Source organism: Tinamus guttatus, unplaced genomic scaffold, assembly GCF_059628265.1.
Source record: "Tinamus guttatus ecotype Peru unplaced genomic scaffold, ASM5962826v1 Tinamus_guttatus_pri_ptg000524l, whole genome shotgun sequence".
NCBI lineage: Eukaryota > Metazoa > Chordata > Aves > Tinamiformes > Tinamidae > Tinamus > Tinamus guttatus.
This window is the reverse complement of record NW_028289058.1, coordinates 1,807,512-1,821,521: the sequence shown is the minus strand read 5'-3', so window position 1 is coordinate 1,821,521 and position 14,010 is coordinate 1,807,512. Positions and strand designations below refer to the sequence as shown.

At 36.6% G+C, this 14,010-nt stretch overlaps 1 protein-coding gene across 10 annotated transcripts in view; it reads right to left on the bottom strand.

The window, feature by feature from the left end:
- SOX6 (SRY-box transcription factor 6) overlaps positions 1-14,010 on the bottom strand; it is a 340,141-nt gene that overhangs the window by 45,277 nt on the left and 280,854 nt on the right. For all 10 annotated transcript variants that reach the window (XM_088533833.1, XM_088533831.1, XM_088533832.1 and 7 more), the window contains 2 exons: positions 10,264-10,444; positions 7,746-7,933 (listed from right to left, as the gene is read on the bottom strand). In XM_088533833.1, the coding sequence (XP_088389959.1) occupies positions 7,746-7,933; positions 10,264-10,444 (369 nt within the window). The remainder of the gene's footprint in view (positions 1-7,745; positions 7,934-10,263; positions 10,445-14,010) is intronic.

The following is a 14,010-nucleotide window of genomic DNA, read 5'->3' as shown; positions in this document are numbered from 1 at the left end:
TGCAGCTGACATTTTGACCCAAAATCTAAATCAATGCATATAATACTGTCCAAGAGACTTAATGTTGAAACAGTAATTCTCAACCTATCTTTACTCTTTTGTGTAAAAGCACAACAAAAATACAGAATACTTTCACCGCATGTCTGCAAACTCTCTTCAACAGTCCAGGAAATGAACTGTACGTAAGAAGATACAATTATGCTGTTACAGTCATCACAAAGACACAGTCCTTTATGGCAGAACATCTTCCTCTGGGAAGAATTATCCTCATTGCTTTGTGCAAATTTTTCAATATTCACATCCAGGACCCATCTTAACCTAATTCTGCCCCTTTGGGATTTTTTTTGTTGCTCCAAAATTTAAGGGAGAAGAATTAAACAGGACAAAGGTTTTATCCTTTCTACAGGACATATCCCATGTGACTGGAATAGCAGTATATTCCAGTTTTTCTTGTGCTGGAAAGGAGACAAAAGAAACAGGCCAAGTAGCACTTCTTACGCTTATTGTTACTACTAAAATCATCATCATCATCATTATTAACAAGGTTTTAAACCAGCTGTAGGCAATCTTTCAACTAGCCCTGACAATAGGAATAAAAAAACATAACTGTGCTCAGCCACCAATCCACACATACTGTTAAGCACAAGCAGTGGCAAAAACACTATTAGCCAAGATTCAAATATAAAGCTAGCAGTTAATAGCAGAAAAACGTGCAGGTTTCTTTTCCTGAAACTACCGTTTTGTTGTCAAGGGCTACTGCAATAGAACTGAAACCACAAGAAATTGAAAATTTTACCTACTACAGGAAGTTTGTTTAATGTATAACGTATAAATATCGTTATTCAAATAATAGATTTTCACATGTGACCCTTATATTTAGGTGCATTTTCTTATATTTGTACATCACCACTGAACTGGTCAAACTACTTTTAATGAAGTATGGTCCAAAACAGTTCAGTGAGTAAGACTTCCCAAAGTTAAAACAGCCTCCAAATAACTCAGGGGACTAGCCATTTAACTGTATTGTTAATATACTGGAGCACAAATGCACAAACTACCAACTTTGTCAAGACAATTCAGGAAAGTAACGCAATTAAGCAAAAGACTTTAAAGCAAAGGGCTGCACAGCTAATCCTTCCATAGGTGCAAATCTGGAGTCATAGCAGGTTAGCACCAAAAAGAACTAATCTGCAAGTTATGTGACCTCTATATGCCAGGAATTTTGCAGTGTTTCTTGGTCTATTCTCACTGTCAATTCACTGTTTGAGTTAACATGTACTTTTAATGTGCAAACTGCAAATACATTTATTTTTGTCTGACTGCATATAGCATACAGAAGTAAATCTAGAAGGAAATTCAGTAGGCATGCTAGCAGGCATGAGTATAAATATTTTGGTGTAAACAGTAACAGCAATTGAATAATAGCATGTGATCAATTAAAGACTGAATCACAATGTTCCCTGTACAGACAGGGAAAGTTAACATTTCATGTCCAGCTTTAATACTTCTTGCTCTCAGGTTTGAGGAACAGACTTGACAAGATTTCATCCCCACAACCTCCTGCACCTGGTTCCCATTACAAAGCTGGGCTTGATAACAGAGCTATGTGCTCATAGAGAGGCTAATCGGAGCAATGGCATTTTCCTCTTGTACCTCTTACAACAACCTGTGTACAGCGTTGGGCTGCCCTTGGCCCTTCTGCACATCTGCAGTTGCAACTTCCATCACCTTCCTCTACAGAATGGACAGTTAGAGATCAAGTAAAATATTTCCATAAATATAAGTACAATTTCTAAGTCTGATTTTATTTTCTATGACACCTACGAAAGCTAGTGATACAGCACAGACATCAGTACTACATCAAAAGTAATTGTTGTTGTTGTTTATAATAAGAACATTTCCTTTGAAAGATATGGCTGGAGACTCAGAGATCACTTTTTGCTGTTTTCTTCCAAGATGCTCTATTTTGAATTTCATTTAAAATGTATTTTAAAGTTCTAATTGTAAAGATGCATTCACTGCAACACTTCTGCATGTCTGAGGGATATTGAAAACATTCAGCTACTTGAACATGCATCTAATTCCTGATCAAGCTTTGGAATAGAAAAATAAAAGGCAAAAATCCCCAAAGCTCATTGTGGCCTATTGTATTCCTATAAGCACCTTAAGAAAACCAATGCAAGCACATGTGACAATGAAATTCATACAAAAGCTACAAACCCTGTTCATCAGCACCTTGCACATTTCAGAATAACGCCCCCCCCCCCCCCAAAAAAAAAAAAAAAAAAAACAGGGAATTCCCTGGGGTGAGACGCTGCGTACGAAGTTCAGGGGTAACATACACAATACACACTGCTAAAAAGTTGCTCCAATTATTACGTTTCTTTCCACCCACTTATTGTTATAAAGTAATATTGTTTTCATGCCATATCTCAGCATGCAAATTTAAATATTCAAATCAACAAACAAACAACATAAATGACAACATTTTTCCCAGCTACAAAGCTATGGTTTTGAAGTCCAGCATGTTTTCCAGTTCTAATAAAAGGGGGCAGTATTACATCAGCCGAAATTCTGAACCGCCCAAGTAATTGTAAAAAGTGCTGGAGAAGAATACAAAGCTACTGCATTACACTGAAAATAGACTACTGCTGTACAGCCGCTCATAGAGCTGCTTGTCTGTCTAAGATTTTGAGCTGCCTCCGTGGGACACAACATATGTATTTAAGAAAACTTTTATCGGAGTCACTAATCATTTTCGTTCGAAATGATTAGGGAAACGTTAGTATAGAATGAAGGCATATTTTTCATCCAGCTAGGAAAAGCAGTAAGACTAAAAAAATAGAAAAAGAAAAAAAAAAGAAGAAGAAAATCTTATTATATTTATTTTTTTTACATTAAATTATTAGAACAAAATTTAATGGCACGGGATTTTCAAACTACTCAACTTAGATCCAAGTCCATATTCATACAACTAACGTAACAGATTTCAAAGCATAGACCACTAAATAGGCTTTCAGCAGAAATACTGGGCATTCCACGTAATTTAAAATTAGGAGACTTATAATAAAGCACCCATATATGGCCTTAGGAAGTTAACCTTAAACACCCAATATAAAAAAATCTTCCCTTACAAGTTACTTAAAGCTACAAGCATCTTGGCCAAAATTGGCCAAATTCAACATAAAGGACATTTGTGACCTAAGAATTATGAGGACCGCTGGGATTTGTATTTTAAAGATTTCCCATCGCTGGGGCATTTAACTTTGCCAAGTCACTGAACTGTTCTAAAGTGCTGGGCCTAGCAAGGGGGTCTCTCCAGCAGGGAGCAGGCACCCTTGGGGTCTGAGGGCCGCCCCGGGGAGGTCACGTAGACTGAGCCGATGCCCGACTGGGAAAAAGAGCTTCCCGGCTGCAGCGTCTCTGTGGAAATCAGGTTCTTCATTAACAGATGGAATCCACACCCACTGAGTTGAGTAAATTGCCTATATTCTTGCAAGAAAGTGAGACCACACTAGCAGTTCCTCAACTAAATCAGTGTCACTTTTTTTTCCCTTTCTATATAGTTCCAGTTTTTCTATTATAGAATTTAGAAATATGTATTTAAGCTGAAATCAAATTTAAACATAGATACAAGCTATCTAGGGAGGGATCTTTCAATTGTGGCTATTTTTTCTCCATTTTTAAAGTACAGGTGAGAACAAAGACTCTCAAGACAATGCCATAATAGAAGCAACTACACGTATGCTATTGATACTGCCATTCATTTATTTGGCCTGTGAGGTTTTTGTCCTTTAATTACAAGTAGAATTGAGAATTAACGAACAGAAGTAATGATTTAATTGAATATGCTTACAGTTTCTGTCATCCGTTTCCCAGTAGACTAAAATGTAAGTATTGACCTTTTATTTACTAGCTAGAGCTAACAATTCTTCTACAAGTAACTAGAAGGGGAAAAAGAAAAAAAAAGCCATGGAAATATTTTTAAAAGGTAAAAGCAAAAAGACCAGATTAGTGTTGCATATCTAAACCACTTCTTTATAATGATTTATAAAAACCCACAAGGTCCTCATGATCAATTTATTCATGTTCAAAATCTAAGATTAATTATAAGTAGCTTCACTGAACGGATAAAAGATAATCGAATGCAGGAAAAGTATTTTCTTCACTGTGTGTTTTGTTTTGCTTTTAACTGAGTTGAGCAAGGACTAGTAGCAAGGAGAGCTGATGGTTCTCTCAAGGATTCAGGCACTCACAGAAAAGATACTGCGTCTCCTGCTTCTGCAGTTGCCTTGTCTACAATATTGAATATATGGGAAGAGACAAGCTGTAAGAAACTGCTGGCAACAGAATCCAGTACTTCTTGCCTTTAGCAAAGAAAGCAAAACAATGAGGGAGTCACTACAGTCTGCAGCCACTCAAAAAGAGATTATGCAAGACTAGTAACCTGTTTAACAAAGACTTCCCAAAGTGCTTTTATCAGGACAGGTTTGCACGCATGTGCAGTGCCTTCCTACAAATGATGAGGCGTAGCAGCTCTGGAGGAGCTGTTACACTCTGTTGTGTCAATAATCCACATATTTAACAGTCCCGAAATACAGCAGACCGTAACACCTCCGAAGGGGCCGTTATGGCTTATCAAGTCAAATCTAAGTGCCTAAATATGGATTTGATCAATAGACTGCAACATCTCCAAGGTAAACAAATGTGCGTTTTTAAGGATGTCCACATTTTGCACACAAGCAGTGGTCTGTGGTAGGGTAAATGGTGTTGATTCAAATTGTAATAATTCTGATTTAGAAGTAAAAAAGGAATAAAAAGCTCATTACAAGAGACACTAATATACCATAATTTCCAGGAAGTAGGTGATGACTAAGGTAGTGTTTTTAGAGTCTAACTTTTGTTTCCTACTGCAATTGTACAGTTGCTTGAAAATTTGAAAAATGGCGGGAATCAAATATAAATGTAAAAAAAAAGTATTGATTTCTGTTTCCTTTTATCTCAACAAATATCTCATGCTCTACGCACAAAAAAAAATCTGACCCCTTTAAATACATGAGATATCTTATAAATTATATAGCACACCTTCAGGTTCATTTAAAGCATTTAAAGTTCCTTTAAATCAAAGCAAGGCAATAATCCTAGTCTGAAATACTAAAACAAATGCAAGTAGCTCTAGTAATGCAAATTCTGTTTAAGTATTTTAATATACTCATTTTTGCTGAAGATAAACACGGTTTTACTGGAAGAAGTCCCATCCTCTGAAAAAAGTCAATCCTCATGATTTTGCTTTTGCTCATAGCACGTAAACTGAGCTTGTGTACAGTTTTCTGAATTCCCTGCTCTTCACCACTCTTTCTCTTTACACTCTGAAACCACTGGCACTGTTGCCTATTTCCTTCCCTCAGTCTGCTTGTACCTGACAAACACCAGGTATAGTAGAAAAAAACAGCTGTGCTGTAACAACTCTATCCCCTGTATGTATGAACTACAGTAACAGTACAAATGTCAGTGTTTATGGCATGGCATTGCCTTAGAAGTATAGCCAGCCCTTAATGCTTTATCTTAAAGTTTGACTACACCAGAGTCCAGCATGCTTTTGTTTTGCTCTTTCTGATGAGTGAAGCTCTGTGAGCACTTTCAGAGCTTTGTAGATTTTTTTTGAACAGTAGAATATGAACACAGGCAATTTTTAATTCTGTGTCTCTAGCCAAATACAAAGCGTTCAGAGATTTAAATGACATATTTGCAAAAAGGCCTGAGCTCAGGCTTTGAAGCTATGTACATAATTTTGTAAGCATAATCATTTGCACAACAAACTATTAGGAGCTATCTGAACTTGGAAGACCAGTAACTGACCAGGACTCGATAGCTTTTTTAAAGCAGCTGCAGGCAATTAATTTGTCATCTTTTTCTGGTGCTGGCTTCTAGGTACTCATTTATACATGTCCAATTACCTGAAGCCAATTTCTGAAAATTTGGTTCTGAAAACACAGGGTCCTGATTCTTCAAAAGAAGCTAATCCAAAATTGCAACTATGTTATCAAAGCTTCACTGGGATTATGACAGAAACTATACACTGTCTTCCTGGCATACAATTACTGAAAAATTATGTTTTTGTTTCTGAAGTGATCTGTCTCCCTCCTCACCCTCCACTTTGATCATCCTGCTCATCATTTTTAGAAGGAAAAGAACATATCACCAATGTAAAAACTGAAATGGGGGAGAATAAAGGGGAAGAAAAAATACTCAAGAATGCTATTTGCACAAAGTATCCATCTGTTTTACTGCCTTTTATACTTCCTATAAAATGTAAATACATTCCTTTAGTATTCATGAGACTGAATTAACTATTTTATTTAGAATAAAGAGTGGGACATGTCATCATTTAAAACTTACTCAATACAAGATGTAAGTGTGGTACTGAAAATACTCAGGGAGCAGATCCAATAAGTGGATTTCATTTTTATACTTACTTTTCAAAGTTGAATCAAATGTTAAAAATTCCTTTAATAGCCCTTATAGTGAGTTGGATATTTTTAAATGTCAAGCCACTGAAACTCATAAAATATATTTTAAATAAGCATTATTTTATAAACTCTTAATACTGATCATACATGTGACATTTTATTTTTATAACTTGGGCTTTAGTACTCTACCTCTCAGGTAGTTAAGGAGTTCATATTGACTTTATAATTAGAGTTTTGCCTGATTACGGCCTGCTTGATCAATTATTAATTTCCATGTTTTTTATAGTATCAATTTGTACTAAGTAAGTTTTAAATGCTGTCATTTAAACTAGCACTAGCAGAAATACTTCTCTCTGTAGTTGTATCGAATGTACAATAAGTATCGTGGTATGTAACTGGTTTTGTGTCAGTGGTGGGAAATAACATGTATGCTGTATTTTTTTGCAGAGTAAATAATCCCTAGAGACAGCAACAGAACAGCACTCTTCATCCAACTAGCTCAGGCAATTACATGAATCAGTGTTCACTGGCTCAGACATACAGGGATGACATCCCAGACATCCCAGACCTTGGAATGGCCACAGTGCAGGACTGCATGGATACAGAGTTCCCCAAGAAAACTTTGTCCTTCAGTGTCTGTGATAAAAACTGCTCCTCACCTTCAGTGTACAATCCCGCTATTTCATAAACTGAACACTCTCGTGCACAGACCAATGCTGGTCATGCTTCCTCTCCACTTTTTCTAATTTACCATTTTATTATGGGACCCCAATTCCTTTTTACTGTTTGGAAATTACAGCTAATATTCAACAACAACAAAAAACTCTTATTAAAGCCAAAAACCAAAAGCACAGATTTGAGCCTAAGTATCTTGTTGAACCTGAGTCACAAAATCAAGTACACTCATATGTTCAGTGATATTCTACTACTCAATCACACTAGTACACAAAATGTTTCTATCGTATTTGTCAGTTCAATCATCCTCAAAAGCACAGTTCAAAATTTAATGACCACAAACTATATTAGCTTCACCCAATCATTTTTCCACATTGTCACATGCATGTTTAACCATACGCACTGCACAGGACTGGTCTTTTGAATCCTGTCATGTAAAGGCAGAGGAGTTTGCAGCACAGCACTCTGAAGTGACAAGCTGTATTTAATGTAAAATCAGAGAAAGCTAAAAGCTGTAAAAGAAATTTTATATAAAAATAAGCTGTTTGCTGGAAAATAAAAAGAATGAATGACAGACAGTGTAGTAAGAGGAGACATTACCTTTTCATTCCTGCAGTTGTTTAGACCCATGTTATTCATGGAGGGCAATTTTCCATCAACACCATGCGGCTGCTGCTGCTGCTGCTCCCTTTGGATCTGCTCTCTCATTTTTCGAGCCTCCTGAATGGCTTTCATTACTGTGTCCTGGTCCCCAAATAGGGCAGGTGAGTTAAGACTGGAAAGGATATCTATAAAAGGAGAACACGCTTTATTTAGGCAACCATCCAAATCAAAATCTACTTCTCATTGAGTAAGAGCTGACTAACTTCTGCAGAAGGAGGGGGAAGAGTGATGATTGATAAGCCTGTGCGCAGATTTGCTACGTTGTAAACACAGCCACTGAAGCCTTGACAGAGTCTGGAACGTAGCATCAGACCTGTGGACTCAAGTTTATGGTTAAATATGTTTAACATAACAGGTTAAATATGTTTAACATAACACAAAAGTCTGAAGCTTAAGTGGGCAGCCTTTAAATTTTAAGAGAAAAAAACTGAACAAAAGAGAAAGAAAACTTATTTGGTGAGTGGTAGTTTTGTGTTGCTGTGACGAACATTTAGCTGTGAATATAAATATATCCCATATATCTTTATCTGTCTATATATATCATGGATATGCCTTCTGGCTAGGAACTTTGACCAATCCTGCATGATAAACTAATGCCTTTTATAAAAACTCTGGTGTGATTTGGGAACTCAGTAACATTCCACTAAAAAAATAGCAAACAGGCTAACACCTGGAATTCTTGAAGATAATTTCCTACTTGCTTCAATTCTTTTCACTCCAATGGAGTTCAGCTAGGTAATACATAGAAAATTTCAACCTCAAAGGACCCTAACTTCTTTTAAAATCAAAAATGTTAGGATTGAGGGTAGCTGATTTAATACTGCAGGCTAGATGAGAATAGATGTCTGTGATATCTGTCAGAACCAAAGCTTTCCTCATAGTAACTTCATGTTAGAGAGCAAAGATTGCTCTTCTTGGGCATGAACTAGCTTCTTAAATTTCCTTTTGGACCTGAGTGAGTCACGAACAAAGTTTTTCTGACTTTTGATGAGATTTAGACTTTGTATCACCTCAATTTATCCAAAAAATGGAGCAGAATCTTCCAAGTTTCTTGTGGATTTTTGGCAATGTTTCGCCAGGCTTCTTTTATGCTTTAGAACCAAGAGGAAAAGTTTTATATTTTTACATTAAAAATATTCACATCCTAGGCCTACCTTGTCTATCTCACTAGAATGGTCTTTCAGCTCAAACTGATATGCTGTTTTCTGAGGTTAGCTACTGTAGTGGTAGCCAGAAATAAATTGACAAGCGGAATACCTATTTAGCTGAAGAAACTTTTACCGATCACGATGTTCCCAAGTGTTTTGAGAATGGAACAAATCATAATTTTTATATATTTAATGTATGTATTTAATATATCTGTTCATTATTCACAAGTGTTTCTATATATTAACAAGTACACTTGAGCTACAGATTGTGAATAAGTGGCTTGTAGTAAGTATTTAGTAACCGTTAAAATTTACTATTTGATCTTTAGGACTGTGATCATCTAAATTTTAGAGCTCTTGATTCTTTCTTGACTGGTTAAGGTAGTCTTCATACATCATTTTCTGATCAATTTTGTTTCATTGTTTAGTATGTTTTATACCTTAAATAAACAGTCTTAAGCATGAAGCAAACATTCCCTATCTGCATCTATCGGAATCATAAAAAAAAAAAAGTCAGATATATGAACAATTATAAAAGAATAAGAAATAGCTGGACAGAAGCCTTTTTGTGTTTATTAAAAAAAAACCCCATGTATTAGAATATGGTCCTGGCTAAAAAAATAAAATCAGAATACTGAGAATTATGTTTCTTTAAGAACGCAATTATGGATAAAACTAATGGTATATCTGGGCTAAATAGCTGAAAACTACATTTGGAGTTACATTCTTGCCTAACATATGGTTTACTCTAAGTAAAACTGAATCTTCCCTTGCCCTGGTTCAAAAAAAATGCGTTAGAACATGCTTGGTTTGAACTATGTGCACTGTCCCACTAGACTGAATTATTCACCTGGGTCATCACGAGTGTATTTTTACTACCTCATAGGTCTCTGCATGCAAAGCTATTTTTCTGCTTGCCTAATCCACAGGCCAAAACTGAAAAGACAGCTTAGCATGCTGTACCCAATTGTTATGCTTGGGGAAGATACATAAACCTTTCTATACATATTTAGATGCATTATATATTTATGAATATGTATACGGATGTATTTTTTACACATTATTATTTTTTATACATTAATTTGCTGTATTCCCTATAGATAAATATCACTACAGCATTATTTTGGTTACTTTTGTAAATCCTTGGAATACAAGAGGTATTTGACAATGTTCTGTGATTTTTGTTTTCATCTTAAACAGAGATATAGGTTCAAATATGTACTTAATGTAGAGACTGTGTGTGTTCTCAGGCTGAGATTTTCACACAGGAAGAGCATCAGCTCCTCCTCTCCCTATGGCGGATTTACCTAGAGAGGATCCTCTTCCCAGGGTTCCACCGAGAGGGCTGGGGATGCCGCTCTTGCTCGTCACAGTCACTGGACTGTTTTTGCTGGCTGGAAAGAGGTTCTGCGTTGGAGATGTCGGGGATTTGACAGGTTCACCTGTCTTGGGTCGGGCTGAAAGATTCAGTGGCTGGGCTGCTTCATCCTACAAGAGTTTAATGTAAATAATTATTAGAAAAAGACAAATGAACACATCACTTTGCAAGCTGCAGTTATTTTACACCTCCAAGACAATATCACATTCTCCTGCAGTAATAACAAAAGAAGCTAATTATCTGCCTCCTTTAAGATTCGACGAAAGGAAACCTCATTAATTTCTCTGTGTTATGCTTCTATTTACATTAACTATGTGGCTGGATCGTTCTTTTTGCCAAATTAAAATTTGAATTAGCTCACATTACGGCTTAATTTCCTAATGTGTTTTCAGAGATCTAAATTAACCTAGGGCATTTACAAAGAATTATTTAAAATTTCCAGCAGCTCAGTAATGCTTTTGCATTGGTTCTGTTTGAAAAGTTCCTGGCACTATAAAAATAAGTTATGTAGCTTATTTTTAAAAGTATTAGAAACTAGCAATCATAAGTACTTCTATGAAAGAAACATTTGGAGACCCTTGACAGTTCTTTGGCCCACATTTAAAGCTGCTACTAACTTATACATTCTATACATCTCATTTTGAGTGCATGTTTTGTTTATGCTGTTTCCTCATACTAGAAGATAAGTGAATTTGAATTCCTTGAGTTACTACATTAATCAATTCATATTGTATGTATTTTAAATATACTTTTGTTTATGCTATTTAATGTTGTTTATTTTACAATATTTTATTATTCAAGTATATCATGTATTCTGTGCAGATGCAATTCTGCTTCATGACTGTTCTATGCTTTTGTAATTATTTCTATATTCTGTAATTATTTCTGCTGCACGCAGTCTTTACTGTATCTGTATGTTTATTTTCATAAAGAAAAGTAATATTTCATAAGGATATGTAAATCCAGTGTCAGTGATACATTTTACATGCAAGTAATTAGGGGAGAAACTCACTCTTTGACATATATTTTGTGTCAGTGTGGTAATAGACTAACTGCATTTTGAGAAATGACTTAACTTTTGGAAGAAGTCTCATTTAAGCAATTAATTTTTTGATGAGGGTGAATATTGACAATATAACCTCTTTCCCATCTGCTGGGCTTGTCCCTTTTGCACAACTTGTTAACAACCAGCACAACAGAGTATTTGAAAGACTTAGAAATAGTGATTTTTCTATCATTAAAGAGCCCAGTAAGACAGAGATCTCTCATTTAAAACACCCAAGGCAGAAATATGCTGACTGACAGAGAATACAGTCTATATTTTAAAACACAGCACTGATCACCTCAAAGCTTAGAAATATATGACAGAATACAATAATACCCTACATTAGCTCATCTTTTCCATTCTCCTTAGTGTCAAGCAGTGATTTAGCAATGTGCATCTAATCATGCACGAGGCATTAAACTGGCGCATGTAACAAACAGGTACTTACAATGCCAAAGTATTTCCAGCTTTCATTTTTGCCCCTCAAACTGCATGCCGCTCTTGTCCTCCCTGACTTTGCAGCGTGCACAGATATCCACACCTGCTGGGAGTCCAAGTGCGAGCAGGAGCACACAGGTTTCCCTGCCTCGCCCTGCAGGGTAAGGTACATGGTGCACTCGGGTGCTTCACGGCCGTGTTGCTCGCTGCTGCTTCCCTGCACAGACACCAACTGACTTCAGTGTTGTTTTGTGAGAGCTCAGAGCTCCTTCTGCAATACAACGCTTGCAGGATTGGGGCCTGTGAGCACACGCACATACAAACCTGCACTACCGAGTCCAATTTCTAGATACTTTTCTGCCTGGCAGTGCTGATAATACCACAATGGGAAGAGAACTCTGACCACTGCCAGAACCTGTTTGCTTGTTCTTCATAGAGAGCATTCCCATTTTTGCAAGCCACTGAAAAGCTGGAAAGCATTCTGGTCACAGACTTGAAAAACCTATCATTATTTTTTTGAAAGATCTGAATCCTGTAAAAGTACCTCAGTAGTTCTATAAACAATGAACATAGTATTGCAGAGTTACATACAAATGACTGTTCAAATAAACAAAATACACAGAGGGTTTATTAAGCAATACATGACCACCAAAATTGTCATGTCCTGCCAAAGAAGCAGTATTTGCAAATGCTAGTTTATTAGAGTACCATATGTATTTTTGTTATCTGTTGATATTTGTCTACATTAAGCACTTTCAATTTACCTTTAATATTTTCCATGCAATAGTGTGCTTAATAAACTAAGTATAAAAAGACTCCTTTTTATTAACATATATTTCAATCCATTCTAGTTAAATTATGTAGGGAAACCCCCAAGAATTTGCATGTGGTCAAGTCAGTAATAGGACTCAGCTGGCCACAAAGCTGGAATGGTATTGGCCTTGGTTCAAGGAGATATGTGCTTAAATTTAACCAGGGAAAATTTTACTCATACAGTAAAGGTTTGGTTTGGTGTAGATCCATTTGGCTCACTTGCTTATGAAATTACTTTTTTCACATTAAAGTAGTCAGTAGTATATTCTCAATGCCATAAATCACTGGTGTTAGGTATCGCTATACCAGGGCAACTCTGCAGGAACAGTCACCCTTTGCTTTTGGTGGCTTCTGTATTGACCATAACAAGCTCTGCATATGTGGCGAATTTCACCGACTGCTTGCAAGCCTGGCACTGGATTACAAGAGGTAAAATATTAGACTAATACATATCTACAGTTAAGTAAAGTGAACGCTTTGCTAAACAAATGTTAGATCTGGCCATAATGGGCTAGTTTTTATTTATTAGTACTCTCAGCCTAGCAAAAAAGTGTCATGGAAATTTATCAGCCTGGGCAGAAATATCTGCTCACCCACACTTTACCACAATGATTGATGATAATGAAAAAACGAATGATATTTTACTCTCATGTCAAAAAATGAAAAAAGAACCCTCAACTCAAGTGAGTAAAACCTTCCCCGGCTGTTGTGAGACTAAGACCTGCGTGCCTATACCGTTTTAGCAATTACCAAAAACATCCTCTCTCTACAAAAAGTCACTATACACCTTCCTTAGATCTGTTTCAATATTTCTGCATCTACAGCACTATCATTCAAAATGATCAAGTATCTGCATGCTTTTTTTTTCTCTCTCAAATAGAACTTAATAGTTTGAAGTAAATTGTTTTTCAATTTCTTTGCTCTCATGACATTCAGACCGACCACAGAAAAACACAGCAATAAAAGCAAGCGAGCTCCCCCGAAGGGACGAGCTGCAGCGCAGGTTTCGAGGGGCGCCTGACGCTGCTCTCGAGCCGCTGGCGATCGCCGCGTTGTAGCTGCCTGCTCCTGAGCAAGGGAGCGTAAGCAGGCACGAGCACTCGGCGAGGACGCAGGACCCTCAGCAGCTCTGCGGAGTCAGCAGCTCTTGCGGAATCAGCAAGAGTCAAATCGAGCTGCTCTGACACAGGGTTTTCCCTGGAGTCCTGACTCGCATTTTATTTTTATGGGAGGCTTTTTCCGAAATTGTGATTTTGGAATCACAATTTGAAGCTTAGATTTTGTAAAATAATTAGAAGATCTACAGTTTCTCTTGCTCTAACAATGTAAACTAGCAGCATATTTTAAGCTATTCAAATGTTCAATTTGAAACAAGCCATG